This window comes from Protomyctophum bolini (assembly GCF_963924005.1).
Source record: "Protomyctophum bolini genome assembly, chromosome: 8".
Classification (NCBI taxonomy): Eukaryota; Metazoa; Chordata; class Actinopteri; order Myctophiformes; family Myctophidae; genus Protomyctophum; species Protomyctophum bolini.
This window is the reverse complement of record NC_137869.1, coordinates 31,982,520-31,997,769: the sequence shown is the minus strand read 5'-3', so window position 1 is coordinate 31,997,769 and position 15,250 is coordinate 31,982,520. Positions and strand designations below refer to the sequence as shown.

Here is a 15,250-nt window from a genome sequence, read left to right as displayed (position 1 = left end):
CATCTCTCCCATATGCTTTATTTTATTATTTTTTTGTTCCTGTCTAAAAATGAAGAGAAAAAAACCCCCTGTGGACAAAGAAATGCAATTTGAAAAATGGTTGTATAATATGATTGTGTGTGGATGTCCCTAAATAAAGAATAATAAAAAAGAAACATCTGTTTCACACTGTTGGTCAGTTTGCTGGTGTGAAAAGCAACTGTTTGCTTCTAGAAAACATCTGCATGTGGCCCCAGCTGCTGGCAGAGGGGGTGATAGAAGACATGAACAGTGTGCCTCCCAGCAGCAAACATTCTCTGCGAGCCACATTGACAGCTCCCTATCCTGGCACTTAGCAACAGGCCTCTCAGGGGTAAATATAGAGTCCCTGGCTAGGCTGAAGATTGTAAGGATGACAGACATTTGGAGGAAGTCAACAAGCCAGTGGAAATGCAGGGAGTCAGGATGTTAAAGCTTAATTCATACCCTGTCGTATGATGGTGTTGCTTGCCAACAACAGATCGGCAAGGCTGCTCTGCAAGACTGACATTCTGACAATCTACAAGATTTATTCAAGAGTTCAAGTGCATTAAGTACCTCAATAGCGTTCAGTCTTCTATAGAAGAGACTAGAGTGGAGGATCATATACTATGAGCATATTCTCTTTTTCATTGTATTGTATGAAGATACCACTGAGTGGGGAGAAAACATGCTTTTCCAGGTAAGTGGTAAAAATAAAAATAAAAGCTTTACATATATCACAACAAAACAGCTTAAGCTAAAATAATTCAACACAACAAACACTGGAAATAAACCTTTTCTACTAGTCACACAATGCCATTCCAAGAGTGAGAACTTTTATTTACTGGGAAAATAAAATCTCCAAAACTGACAGTGATGAATCATCCGTGAAGATGACTCTCCAATTCTCATAAAATTTGTCAGAAAGGAGTTGTTGTTCGTAAATATGGCTGATAAAATCAGTCTGCTGCGGCTGTGCAGGCCAGGGCTAGGTAAGCATCTCAGACAAGGCCAGGCACATACCTGGAAGCTGGAATTTTATCAGAAGCATATTTACCATTATTTCTTGTCAACCCATGATGACAGATAGGCCAGGAATTCCTGTGATCACTAAACTGTTGCGAAGTAAGAGTTATGGAAATTTACTTTTTCTTCTTGAAATTGCTTGATTTGCTCCATTGCTCACGGATTTGTTTTCAAAGGAGAGTATGTTCATTTGAGCCAGAGATTTTCAGGGGTGCATAAAATAATCCCATTTCAAATACATTTAAGATCCGTTATGCTGCCAAGAGCCCAAGACAAGCAACAAGCTAATTTCAGTCAAGTAAAATGTTGGCCTCTTATCCACACAAAGGGGTAATGAGATTCTGTATTTAATTATTTGTTTTAAACAGGTCTCTACATAACATTACAATTAAAGATTAGATCAACAAATCACATCAATAAGAAATACACTGTTTATTGCAACTATGGTGTATGACAAGGATTATTTTAATTAAAACATCAACCAGTATACATGTACCAGTTGTTCAAACGGCCACCGATTTGATGATCCTCAGAGCTTCACTCCCCGGGCCTAAACAGAAAAAACAACTTCCTCTTGAAATAGTGGGAATGAAAGCAATGATTTTACGTTCATATTTTTATGTAATCAATTTAAATATCATATTGAGGCTGGTGGAGCATCTCACAAAAGTGTGAACATGAGACTAGTACAGTATGTCAGCTGACCTGGAAGGAACTAACTAAAATATTAACACTAAGCACAGGGTCCTTTGTTGTTGTGTAGGGAAGGGAAGCCAGTCATTATGGTAACCTTTTCAAGACAAAGTATGAGCTAAATGTGACATCTAGTGGCCACAGGCAGAACAAAGTCAAAACTGAAAAAAGAAAAGAAAAAGTGAAATATTCATGAACTCGTCAATTTAAAGGAGCGCCTAACATAAATAATATACGGTCTCATTAGACTGGGTTATAAGGTACACATTCTTTCTTTGGGTGCAATTTAACATCCTTCCATGTCTATTTATCACTTGTGAATGTCATTTTAGTATTTGTTCATTTCAGGCTTCAGCCTGTGTTAGTCAGAGAGTCTGAGAAATGTTTGGGGTCCAATCAAATTAATCTAATTTAAAGGTAACTTTAACCTGAATCTAAGCATTTGTTTGATACATTTTTCATATACTGGCAGCATTTTTCTCAGCACCAGAGAGCGAGCTCTCGGTACAAAGAACATTGAGAACGCATTGAAAAGTATCAGATTTTCACATATCCTGCTCACAGTATTACGATAGGATTTGAAGATTAAAATCTGAAAAGTTGCCCTTTAAGTTAGAGCTGAGAAATATTAAAAATATATCAATATTGTAATGAAAGACTAGATATCACCTGGCTTTTGTTTATCGTAATATCGCAATACAGATTAAACATGGTTTTCTCCTGGTGATAAAAGCTGCATTACAGTACATTTTGTGAACGGGCCAGCACCAGCAAATCTGTTCTAGCCGAGTGAAATCATCGTATCCACTATCTACACTATTATTATAATTATTATTATACTAAGGCTGTCTCTCTAAATGTTGTGGAAAAACACATCGTCACATCATTGATATAGTTGTTGTCCAAAATAGATGCCACAAACTGAAGGATTGAACATTCCATTCCATATCTGGATACATTTAAAGCAAACATAATGTATCTAGCGTGGTAACATTGATTTGTGTGCATATTATGAGCAGAATATTACAAATCATGGCACCCCATAGCCAAAAGGGCACTTTCATATTGTAGGTGCCATCATGTACCACCTCACTAGTCCATTTGCCAATGTCTGTGAAATTTCACTAACATAAAAATGTTAGCAACTGATGCTTTGTTGAAAGCGGGCTTCACTCTGCCTGCTGTCTGAGGATTCTCTTCTCTTCCTCTACAAAGCTCTTGTCAGAGGTGGCTTGTCCCAGGTCTCTCTTTCTCTTCTCCTTCTGCTGGAAGGTCTCCACTCTGCGTTTCTTTGCAGACGTTGCCTTATCCGACTCGTCATCTAAAATCCACGGCAGGGGAAAACAGGGGGAGGGTGTGTCAGACTACTTTCAAGTTTCAACCTGGCATCCCTATTCCACATTTCCAAAAAGTTAAAAAATACTGAACATAGCATTCTACAAGCAAACAATGCGCTATTTAGTATTTTCACTATTCATCATACAACAAAGACAAGTACAGTGCATAGGGCTTAAGTGGTGTGGAAAACAATCGATATTGAAATAAGGGAGGCCTTTCAATAGTTTCGTAAAAATCCACTGTAGACATGTTATGAGCTACATTTTGGTAAGACATTCTGTGCTGTGATATATTTGTGTTGGACTTTGGACTTATTAACAGGTCGTGATGCTGCCTCCTGCATTATGTGCAAATTCGAAACAGGTGGTACGCAGGGCCATTCGGTGACTTCGACGAGCACTTCCAAACTCCAACACAGAATTTTTTGACAGAAAGTAGCTCATTACATGGTGGATTTGTCTGAATCAAACACTTTGCAGAATTAAGAGGATAATTCAAGCTTTCCCTACAGCTGCAATGTTGGTGAGTTTAACGTAGTTTAATACAAGCAGATCAGAAATTCGATTTGGATCAATGGGCTGTCATTGGAGGGTATTGCAATTTGCAACTCTAGATTCATCCCATTCAAAATAATCTAGTGTTGCAAATTGCGGCTAGCCCAACTTTGTGTGTTTGTGACAGTGTGTACCAAATTTGTGATGATTTGATTGGCTGAGCACGGAATGAGATGTATGATGATGTAAGAGCGCCCCTCACTTCACACAAGTGTGATTTTTGAGGGGTGATAGCCCCTCCTATGTCCAGCTTTTAGTCTATGTGCTAACGCATACTTAGATAAACATTAAATGCCATTGACAATGAATGGACAATTTTTTGTGTTCGTGTAAACACAAACATTGAAGACGAAGGTGAGGACGCAAATTCTTTGGCCGGATTGGCCGGAATGAGATGATGTATGATGATGTACCATGATAAGATCACCCCTCAGTCACTTCACACGGGTGTGATTCTTATATTCAGGCTGACTACTGAAATAAGAATATATCCCACTTTGAAGGCACTGTGGTTCTAACCTGAGTCAGAGGGTTGCTCCTCATCTGGTAGGAATTGGGCATTGCCAGTGCAAGGCTGTGGTGCATCCTCTCCATTGTCTTCATAGACATTGGACCACTTTATGGCCATGTCCATCCCTGGGGGGGCTCCCTTTTTCTTTTCTGGTTCTGTGGCATAGCTCTGGGGAGGGGGCACTGCATTGGTCTTCCATGGCTTAAACTCTCTGGCAGGCTGCGGAGAAGAACATAATGAAGACAAGATTAGAATCGGTGGTGTTATTGTATTCATTCTTCCTGTGTTGCAGTAATAGGTCAGCAACACAACAAGAAAACATGTATAGTTGTATACTATAAATTACTGTGAGAGAGAGGACACCATACTGAATATTATCTCTAGAATGGCTGATATTCCATACACTTCATGTATTCAGACTGCACCCATCATTGTCGGCCACATCACGGGGGACAACACGGACACAGATGAACATGGCGCCCTGGTGAAGAGCTTTGTGAGGTGGATGAACATGGCGCCCTGGTGAAGAGCTTTGTGAGGTGGATGAACATGGCGCCCTAGTGAAGAGCGTTGTGAGGTGGTAACTAACGAAGGCAAGACCAAGGAGCTGGTGGTGGAATACCATATGAGCAAAAGGATACCCCCAGCCCAGCGCCCAGCACCATTCATAGGGAGGAGGTGGAGACACCTACAAGTACCTAGGCATTTACTTCTTGAACAAGGAGCTGAAGAATGCCGACACCCTCTAGTAAGGGGGGGGGGGGTACTGAATCAGAGATAAAATAGGTCACAATGAGGAAGACACTGGAGAGTGGAGACTATCCTGGTCAAACCTTCCCACCCCCTCCAGAAGGATAGTGGGGTGGCTTAGTCCGAGGGCAGGGGTACTGAGGATTCATCCTCCCTACAGAACAAAATACCTGGTCCTTTGTGCCGGAAGCCCTCAAAGCAGCAGCAGCGCTCTGCTCCATCCAGGGACACATTTTTTGGTAGTGGCACTAATAATAAATGTGATGTTTTTGCTCTGTTATTGTTATTTTTAGGGGGCGGTGCCGGTACTGCCGTAGCTAGCCCCAGAGGGGGCAGAAAACAGCCTGGTCACGTCACGGTTCATGTAGGCGAGCCCATAGACTCCAATGCATTCCGTAAACTTAGGGACAATATCCCTGCATGGATATAATGGATTCATCCCATTAAAAATAATCTAGTGTTGCAAATTGCGGCTAGCCCAACTTTGTGTGTTTGTGACAGTGTGTACCAAATTTGTGATGATTTGATTGGCTGAGCACGGAATGAGATGTATGATGATGTAAGAGCGCCCCTCACTTCACACAAGTGTGATTTTTGAGGGGTGATAGCCCCTCCTATGTCCAGCTTTTAGTCTATGTGCTAACGCATACTTAGATAAACATTAAATGCCATTGACAATAAATGGACAATTTTTTGTGTTCGTGTAAACACAAACATTGCATAACACAAACATTGAAGACGAAGGTGAGGACGCAAATTCTTTTTTTTAGGGGGCGGTGCCGGTACTGCCGTAGCTAGCCCCAGAGGGGGCAGAAAACAGCCTGGTCACGTCACGGTTCATGTAGGCGAGCCCATAGACTCCAATGCATTCCGTAAACTTAGGGACAATATCTGCCATTTGATTCTAGTTTTAAATTGACTATGTTTATAGCAGCGCGGTACCCTTGGCTGCATATTACAATTACATAACTAAACTAACCTCACTTATTTGACTGACTCGTTGCCTAAATTAGTTTTTACCTCTTCAGGAGCCTTTACTGTACGACTTTCCCAGTCAATCTGCTTATTCAGCGGGTTGTACAGAAAGGCAGGCTTTGATACAGATCGGAATAGATCGTCGGGTTTAGGCAAGGAGGGACCACCACTGGCTGCCCGTTTGGTCCCTTGTTGTTGGGGGGTCTTTGACTTGGATTTCCCTGTTGATTTATGCTCGTCGTCTTCCTCGTCTGTGGTATCATTGCTGCTGTCACTCAAATCGTCGTAGCCCGAAAAGAAACGGAAAGAGTCCGATTTATTTTCGTCAGTCATCGTGTGTTACCGAGCCTACTAATTATTCAAAGAATGCTGAATGAAAATAAACGTGTTTGATAATGTAGAGATCGTGCGCTTAAATAGGAATATTCATTGTTAGCAGCCTAGCAGCTTATATTATTACTCCATTTTGAATAAGCCTCCAAAACAGTCGTAAATCGTTCACATAACGTCGCAAACAGTCGCAAATGATTTAAAATGGAAAGTGAGTCTCCCTCTGGTGGTATGCTGAATAACTCTATGGTATGCTGGTGGTATCCTTTTATTACTGGCTGGTATGAGTGGAATTGGGGTATCCAAGGAGTAGCCAAAAGTATTTTTGATGAGCGCCATCTGTTGTATTATAGTGTTCTGATACTTGGTACTGTGTTCGGATACTCGGTACTGATACGTGCAATGTACTTGTATGTATGGTGTACTGCCTGCCTTAATGGTAACATAAGAGTGGAGCTGTGTTAGAGCACGCTGAAGGCCGCGGCTAGCAGGCAGTGATTGTGATGTCTAGTCTGTGACGTCATTAGGACATGAAGTATCCAAGATATATATGCTGCTGTAAGTGGAATAAACCTTGTGAACGTTTTGATGTGACCAAGTCTCGTGTCATGTTAATCTTCTCCCGGGCCGGCCTGTCTGTCTGTCCGCCGCCGAACCATGGAAATGCCAACCGGGTCATCACACACCAGAACCAGACGAGGGTCCAATACGTAGAATACAGTATATCATAACACCATCTATGTCCAGTTTTAAGGGTTTATGCTAACACAAACATTGTCCTACTCCTAAACACAAACATTGAATGCCACTGGCCAATGAAATTGCCAGTTTTGAGTGTTTATCCTCCTCTAACACAAACATTGAATGCCATTGACAACGAATGGCCAGTTTTGAGTGTTTGTGTAAACACAAACATTGTTTGCATAGACACAAACTTTGAAGACAAAAGTGAGGACACATTGTGATTGGCCGGAATGAGATTATGTATGATGATAATCACAAGGGTGTGATTTTTATTTATTTTTTCATTTAAGGCAGGCCTACACAACAAGGATTCTGAAGAGAAGGTATGTTTTAGCTTGTTTGCTCTTCTTTAACATATAGGGGGAACAACAGTTAATGAAACGCTTCAATTTGATATAATTAATAAATAGGCATATAGCCTAATGCATTAATTTTGGGCAGATCTACAAGCTCACTACGCATCATAATGCGAAGCGAGCTTGTACATTATGTTTACCGTTAGGCTACACCATGTGTGAGTATAGGGTTAATCGATTTGTTGATAGGCTATGTTTTAATAAAAATCACACCCGTGTGACGTGAGGGGCGCTCTTCTCATCATACATCATCATGACGTAAAATAGACACTATGCCTAGTATTTGCTCAGACACACTATGACGTAAATTTATCCATTCATTGTCAATGGGAATCTAATGTTTGTTTAAGACGAAGTTTGTGGACAGTAACTAAAAGCTGAATGTAGGAGGGGCTAGCTAAAAATATGATAAACAAATCACACACGTGTGAAGTGAGGGGCGCTCTTATCACCGTGACGTATTATTTGCTCAGACACATATGATGTAAATTGTCCATTCATTGTCAATGGGAATTTAATGTTTGCGTAGGACAAAATACAGATTTGCTCTTCCACATATGATGTAAATTCTCCATTCATTGTCAATGGGAACATCAAAAAGTAGGATTGTGATTGTGAATTGTGAATTCTGCAAACTGTTAATAAATATTTCAATCAATCAATCAATCAATCAATGCAGGGTGGTAGCATGGCCTCTAGGTGCTGCTAGAGAGGATTTTAGACTAGAGACTGCAGGTTCCCAAACGTTTCCATACAAATAGCTTTACAGAACAGTGGGTACAAATACAATACAATTAGCATCTCATTCATTGAGACATTTAAACATTCATCTCATGGCCCTTGTGTTTTATGAATGAGTAGGCTGAATATAGGGCTCCCCTCAAAAATGTATTAGATGATTAAATTAATCGAAAAGTAATCAAATCCATAGAAAGTTATTGAGTGTGTGACTTTACATCTTTACCTCTTTGTCCTTTTGTGCAGAGCCCAACAGGAGGAGCCAGTGTGAGTTATCAAACTAGGAGAGGGTTGTCCAGCACAGACACTCCGGCTGCTACGCCTCCATCAGCATGTTCAGTACTCTTTGTCCTCAGCAGATGACCCACACATTCATTCATTACCATGTCTTTGCCCTGCCTGACATAAGCTCCAAACACTCCCAGTTCACTGACACAGCTGGTGAGCTTGAGAGGTGAGTCCGGCCTTAGTAGGTAGTTGTGTACGGGACTTGGTTGGATCCTATCCATGAGAATGTATGCAGTCCTCTCATTGCTCTCCTTCACTCGCTCTAGTACATGGCAGATGTCTGATCCATAGACGTTGTTACCGCCTCCTTCCCTCTGGGGCTTCAGGACAAACTGGTCTGGTTGAGATAAAGCCATTTCCACCGTTTGGTCTCCCTCAGGGCCCATATCAAGTGTGTAGAGGCCAGTGAAGGTGGCTCTGATCTGCTCCACCACCTGGGGCTGCTGAGGGAAGAACCTCTCCAGAACTCCGTGTCTGGCCAGCTCCTGCTGGACTTTCTTGGTTCCAGCAAGGTGGGTTGAGATGTCTGGGCACTTTACAGCCAGAGAGCGCTCCATCAGCAGACGAGCTTCCCTCTGATCCCTCTGATCCCTCTCTCTGATCCATAGAGCTCCCAGGCCTTCTCTATCCCCCTGGCCAGACCTGCTGCTGAGTTGTTGTCTAAAACACGTTGGCTCTCCTCTAGCCGACCAGCCACTCTAAGAATATGTCGATGGACATCTGGTGTGCGTGAGGAGAGACCCCCGAAACTTGCAGCAATTGTGTTTATATCAATTTGCTTCAGAGATGAAATTCTATCCTCTTTCTGGTCCAACATGTAGTCAGACCGATTCAGACCCAACACAATAGACTGAGATCTTCCTTCTTTCTGAATCTGTTGATAGATACTAAACAACCTTCCAGTAAAATCATCAACTGCAATGGTGCTGGCAAGAGCCTCTTCCAGAAACCCCGAGTCCTGGCTGACTTTGTCCACCAGTAAATTGAAGTGTGTCTGCACTGCCAGAGCCTGCAAAAACACAGCTTTGGACACAGGGGAAGGGAAGAGTGTGAAAGGAGCATACGTCACCATCTCTGACGAGTTGGGGCTCTCATTGGTACGCATTAAGACTCCATGTATAAGATCTGCATCTTTTGCCACTGTCTCTAAGTCATTGACCAGTTTAGTATTCATCAGTATGTCCTCTGGTATTCCTCTGGCAGCCATTGTTATTTACCTGTCCTTGGAATTCTACACAAATGCATTGAAGTTAATGAGAGCCAGGTGGATTTTAAGTGATAAACGTTGTCAGATAATTGATTCAGGGAGGAAAAAGAGATCACACATGTTCTGATCACTTTTTTCAATGTGCACAATATATACCATTTTATTGAGGTATCTAAAGAGCACAGAGTTTCAGTCTGGGCAGAAGGGACTGGCAATTCACGTGGACACATTATAGGGTGATATTATTATTATACTGGAAATTTACATTATCTATGACGTTATCTATGACATTTAGGCTATATGACTCCATATTTGGGAAAAATGTCTGCGTGATCCCACTGCCTTTGACTTCCTTTATTATACATATACTGCATATACTGTTCAAATGGAACCAAATGTACCCTTACGGGTGCATTTGGTTACATTTGTACACTCTCAGAGTTGAGGGGTCATTGAAAATAAAACATTTGACAACCACTAGTACTACAGTAGTTGGACTACTAATGTGCCATAGCGTCGTAGTAAATAAGTGTCATACATATTCTGAAGAAAACCTCAAGACTTGGCATTCAGTAATAGGATCTATGATCAAAATATGAACATTATATTTCAAAAATTTGCCACGGACAATGCCAAGTCTTTGCCATGGACACATTTGTCCGTGTATGGACATATTGATGACCCCTGCCCTGAACAAAAAAATAATTTTGGAAACGTATACAGGATGATTATAGCGGAGAGTGATGGACAAAAACTGGAAAATGAAATGCAGAGCTAATGAGCAATCAGCGATCAGTTCCTCAAATGTTTTTTTGTAAATACACACTGCTCTTAGTATTGATCTCTTATATAGTATTGTATGTCTTGATGCAATTATGCCCAGGGTACTCTATATATAATGGTATCTATATATATATATATATATATATATATATATATATATATATATATATATATATATATATGTATGTATATAGATAACAAAGATAGTAGAGTATCAGTGGAAGTAAAAGTATTGAAAAGTGTTAAATACTCCAGTAGAAATACCTCAACATTGTACTAGAGTGCTTGAGTAAAATGTACTTTACTTTCCCACTGCACAGCAGGGGACGCTCTTTCTCAACATGAGTAAAAATTACACATACTGTCGGTAGGTTTTTGCCTATAATTGATATTTCACTTCCTCTTCACTAACACGAGACATGAGTAGGGTTAATACTGTACAGCCTAGTGTATAATAAATTAATATACGTTACATTATTTAAGTATACAATAATATTTGTTAAAAAGCTTCGTGAAATCGACGTCAGAATACATTTTGCACAATGAATATTATTATATCAGTCTTTTTCTGTTTTTACAATATTTTATTTATATTATTTAAATTAAATTGTTACATTTAAATGCAGTATATCTGACTCTCCGTCGAAACTATAAAGGTCATATTTAATTCAACACAAAACTCATAGGGCAAAACAAAGTACCTTATGCAGAGTGCAATCGCGATATTTCCGCATATCATCAGTTTTCCTATGGTTTTGTCAATGGTGGATCATATAGTCAACTGAACGCTCTTGAAACATCAACATTGTAACCCCGGGAAAGGGCACCTTAAGGCGGGTAGCTTTCCCTGGTCTAACCGGGAGGACTGGCGGACTGTCCAGTGGCTTTCCAGGTGGACGAAAGACGCTGCAAATGCACATTAAGGAGTGCAGGTTGCTAACAAAGTAGCTAATCTGCACACTGACTGACTGACACTAGCTTGGTAACATTAGCTTGCTAAGTTAGCAGTAGGCTGGCAACAAGACCTACAAAGACAGTGGGGGGTAAAGAAGTAGTCCGAAAGAAGTTTGTCCGTCCCCCCCTCATCACCATGAAGGCGTCGTGTTGATTATGGACAATTGAGGAGATCGGATCGTTGGCCTAAAAGGTAACATTTGCTGCTGTTGTTTTTTATGTGACATCATTCGAGAGCCAGTCGTCTGAAGTTATTGGATTCAACAATACCGGCCGGGGACAGGCAGCTAAATGTTCATGTTGGCTAGCGCGGCTGGGAGTGGGACTACTCCCTTCATTAATACAATGCGACAATCTTCTTAAATAAAGTTGAGTTTAATGGGCATTACGTGGCCCTTATATATACCTGGCAGATAAATGGTTGTCTAACTTAATACAGCGGAGGCGGGCGTATGATCACTTTATATTGTATGTAATGTACACCCGGTAAAACATAAACTGTAAGTTTCATGTCAAGATATAGTATAAGGTAAGTTACACTGTTGAACTGTATTCTCTGAAAGAGACATTATTTTAATTATTTACTGTTTCAATGCAGTTTATTGGCGTTATAAAGCGGTAATAATAATGTAACTCCAAGCCGAACATTAACATCTCGGTTGCTATAGTAGCTACAGATGGGTGTTAACTACACAACCTATAGTGTACGTCTCGGACGGTCGGTGTCGGTTCCTGTTTTATAATTAAACAAATACCTAACTAATGTGACCGAAAACACTTATCAATATATATGTTTTTGTTTCCATGTAAAGTTACCGTATCATAAAATAGCTAGCGTCAGCTCTTCTTGTTGGTCAGGTGACGACAGTTTATTTGCTTGGAAGTGATCTAACAGTCCAAACGGGATGTGTGAACTGTTAAGAAGGGCATCGATACTGCTAGCTCTGTTATGATTGATTTCAGAGTCAGTGTGGGTGGGCCTGGATGATTTTCTCGACCCCCCCGTTTTTGTATTTGAGATACAAAAATATAGTGAGGCTTTTTGGAAGTTCCTCTTATATTATTTCGGGGCAGAAAATGATTATAATTCGCTTAACTGTTGACATGATCACCTGCGTCATGTGTTTGTTATGAGTAAGCCGGCATGACGTGCAAGAAAGGAATGACTGGAGTGTGAAATATGAGATGTCTAGAAAGACATCCCTGTATTTTCCCCGAAAACACAGGTACAAATACCTGTTTCTTGTTGTTGTGCATAAGCCTGGAAAGCCAGCCTGGTTGCAACATCCAGTAAAGACTGATTTATATATCAACATACCTGGCTAGATCTATGGTATAGGGATAAGCAGGTGGTAAATAACACTTTGGCAGTGTCCACTTTGTTTGGAAGGCACAAAAAAGCCAAGTGAGAAAAATGGACACACTGCTTGTCTTAAGAGGCAAATGCACCTGTCAGAACTAAATCAACCCCATTGTTTCATGACTCTTGGTTGGTGGTACAGTAGGTATGTCCGCTTCACTAACCTGACCGGTATCTTCGGTAAACATCACATGCTTAGCATTTGGATGACTCCTCTCCTGCTCATCTTCCCACATGGAAATCTTTAGAGGAATTTGCTGCTGCTGAACCAGTTTTAAATGGCAGGATATCTGCCTGCCGTCAGCAACCTCCACCTGTCATGAAAGATGAATTATTTATTCAGCTTTGAGTCCATTCAGAATTATGCAGAATGTCAACTTGTAGGCTATGGGCTTGTGACATACTTTACAGGATTCAAACTGTCTCATCACAAAGCAGTGATGCACAATCTTGTAGATGTGCAGCCTATTTCTGAAAAAAATAAGAGAATATTATTATCACAATACAATATTATTATCGATATTGAGGTATTTGGTAAAAATAAATAAATAATTATAATAGATTTCTTTCCATATCGCCCTGACCTATTCTCAAGGGCTTGACTCACATGGTGAGTCAAACCGTGGCACTAAGTGGTTTGCATGTACATATAGTCAATTGTTATTGTATCTCCCACTCTGTAAAGTTACCATTTGTCTGGCTAAACCGGCTATTTATAATATATATATAATTTATTTGTGCCGTAGGCCCATATACACTATACAGTGACGTCCTTTCTCTCTTTTTCATATTTTGGTAATCCTTTCTTCCACTTTTTGAATAAAGCATTGCGGTAGACATAGTGGATCCCAAGGGCGATTAATGTCCGAGGTTGTGTGCGACTGTGCGTGATTGATGGAAGTGAAAATTATTCAATTATAGGCGTCTAGGCGATATGATCTTGCATGTGATATCCCTCCTCAAACGTGTGTGTAATGCAATTAGCTTTTTGTTTTTTTTGCTGTCTCTTCCTGTGCAGGTGAGCAGGAGAGATGAGGAGCAGCAAGACGGCTGAGGTATCTCTCAACAGCTCTTCTCAGCAGCTTTCTGGTCTGGACAATGTCAGAGGTGCATAGGACTTCTATTCTGTTCTTCTCATTCTTCTGCGTGGTACTTGTGCTAGTGTCCACCAGCACATTATTGTATTAAACAATCAAATTATATTAAAATTAGTTGGTTGGAAGAAGTTGTCATAGAAAGAAGTTTCCTTACAGTACTGACATCTTGATTTGTTTTGTGTTTCCAGATCATACAGCTCCATGGAAAGGCCTGGCTCACTCCAAAGCTGCTGTAAGTACATTAGAGAGATGCTTTGCTTCCTAAAGTTTTCTCTGGAATTAGTCGGCTGCCTACGGTGAAAAGCCATTTTTTGGGGGAGAAATGATTTGTCTTTTGAAACAAATCCCCTGAGATGACGATGAGGAGATGGCTCTCCGTCTTCCTCTTTCATGGCCTGATTTATGTATTCTTTCACCCGCCTTCCAGTTGCGGCACATCGAGAACCGACTGGAGGCAGCTCCAGGAACAGGGGTTGTCCTGGCCTCTGTTATGGACCACAAGAAGAGCTCCTCAGCCTCCTCCAGGAAGGTCAGACGCAGAGGTAAGAATACAGAAAATACAGAATGAGATATTGTATCTAAAGCTCAGGCAGTGGACATGTGGGAAATATGCGCACTACAGGGCATAGCAGTGGGTGTGGTTTCCTGGCACCACTGAAAAATCATTAATCTTTCCGCATAGAGATTTACACCGTTTTTTCCAAAGAATCAATGGTTTTATGGTCAGGTTCCTGGATGGCTTGATTCTAGGCTTAATATAATTGATTGAAAAATTTATGGCAGATTTTTCAGTGGTGCCAGAAAACCATGCCCTATATACAGACGGCGATTTTTACAATTGCACATTTGTTGAGTTTTTCAACGTGATATTTAACAACCATACTCCTACCTCAGATGGACGACAAATGGATGATGTGGGAGGAGGGTCATCCAAATGGAGGGGGCGAGGACACCAGAGCCCAGAAAAGAGCAGTTCTCGCAGCCCACTGAGAAACACCACCCAGGACAGCAATGTCTGCAGAAACAACAGTGTGGAGTTCAGAGAGCCGCTGGCCTCCTACAGGTAAATGCTGAGAATACCGGACTTCTCGCCTCGGCGAGTGGACTTCACCTTTGGCGAGTGACCTTCCCCTTTTGCCGAGAAGACTTTACTTTCCGAGGCGAGTCGCCAAGACCAATCGCCCCAGAAAGTGAAGCCTTCTCGGCAAAAGGGGAAGACCACTCGACCCTGAGCATGCTCATTTAGTCATTTCCATTGCGCTCCAATTCCAAGGCGCACCGAGGAGTTTGCACATAAAGTGCGTTATTTCTTGCATTTTGCAGCTCCGAAATCGGGGACTCACAGAAAGACAGTGGAGAGAGGACGCAATGCCGTCAGCCCGCGCACGCACACACACACACACACACACACACACACACACACACACACACACACACACACACACACAGCTCTACACAATGTATGCCTATACGTGCATTGTGCAACGACGAAGCACAAATAAATCCAATAGCCTTGTGAGGCGCGCAGCGAAAAGTTGATAAATGC

The 15,250-nt window shown here is 41.3% G+C and overlaps 3 protein-coding genes across 6 annotated transcripts in view; 1 reads left to right on the top strand and 2 right to left on the bottom strand.

Annotated features, from left to right (window-relative positions):
* Window positions 1-1,107: 1,107 nt before the first annotated feature.
* Window positions 1,108-6,318, bottom strand: cUnh1orf52 (chromosome Un C1orf52 homolog). Its single transcript, XM_080769970.1, has 3 exons — window positions 5,893-6,318; window positions 4,131-4,341; window positions 1,108-3,040 (listed from the first exon to the last, which is right to left on the bottom strand). The coding sequence occupies exons 1-3, from the start codon at window positions 6,178-6,180 to the stop codon at window positions 2,889-2,891; spliced, it is 651 nt and encodes a 216-aa protein (XP_080626096.1). The 5' UTR covers window positions 6,181-6,318; the 3' UTR covers window positions 1,108-2,888.
* A 1,972-nt stretch (window positions 6,319-8,290) lies between these two features.
* Window positions 8,291-9,510, bottom strand: LOC308320201 (glutathione synthetase-like; the record flags this gene model as incomplete). The annotated part of the gene is made up of 2 exons (XM_080770519.1): window positions 8,291-8,871; window positions 8,904-9,510. 2 exons carry the CDS (start codon window positions 9,508-9,510, stop codon window positions 8,291-8,293), a joined length of 1,188 nt encoding a protein of 395 aa, XP_080626645.1.
* A 1,552-nt stretch (window positions 9,511-11,062) lies between these two features.
* cep350 (centrosomal protein 350) overlaps window positions 11,063-15,250 on the top strand; it is a 45,816-nt gene continuing 41,628 nt past the window's right edge. For all 4 annotated transcript variants that reach the window (XM_080770236.1, XM_080770235.1, XM_080770237.1 and 1 more), the window contains exons 1-5: window positions 11,063-11,440; window positions 13,626-13,714; window positions 13,893-13,936; window positions 14,132-14,246; window positions 14,599-14,767. In XM_080770236.1, coding sequence (XP_080626362.1) covers window positions 13,639-13,714; window positions 13,893-13,936; window positions 14,132-14,246; window positions 14,599-14,767 — 404 coding nt within the window. In that variant the 5' untranslated portion in view covers window positions 11,063-11,440; window positions 13,626-13,638. The remainder of the gene's footprint in view (window positions 11,441-13,625; window positions 13,715-13,892; window positions 13,937-14,131; window positions 14,247-14,598; window positions 14,768-15,250) is intronic.

Coding starts and splice junctions, on each gene's coding strand:
- cUnh1orf52 (XM_080769970.1), bottom strand. CDS start 6,180: ATGACTGACGAAAATAAATCGGACTCTTTCCGTTTCTTTTCGGGCTAC. Junction 4,342..5,892: donor CAGTAAAGGCTCCTGAAGAG/GTAAAAACTAAT, acceptor TCTTCTCCGCAG/CCTGCCAGAGAGTTTAAGCC. Junction 3,041..4,130: donor GGAGCAACCCTCTGACTCAG/GTTAGAACCACA, acceptor CGTGGATTTTAG/ATGACGAGTCGGATAAGGCA.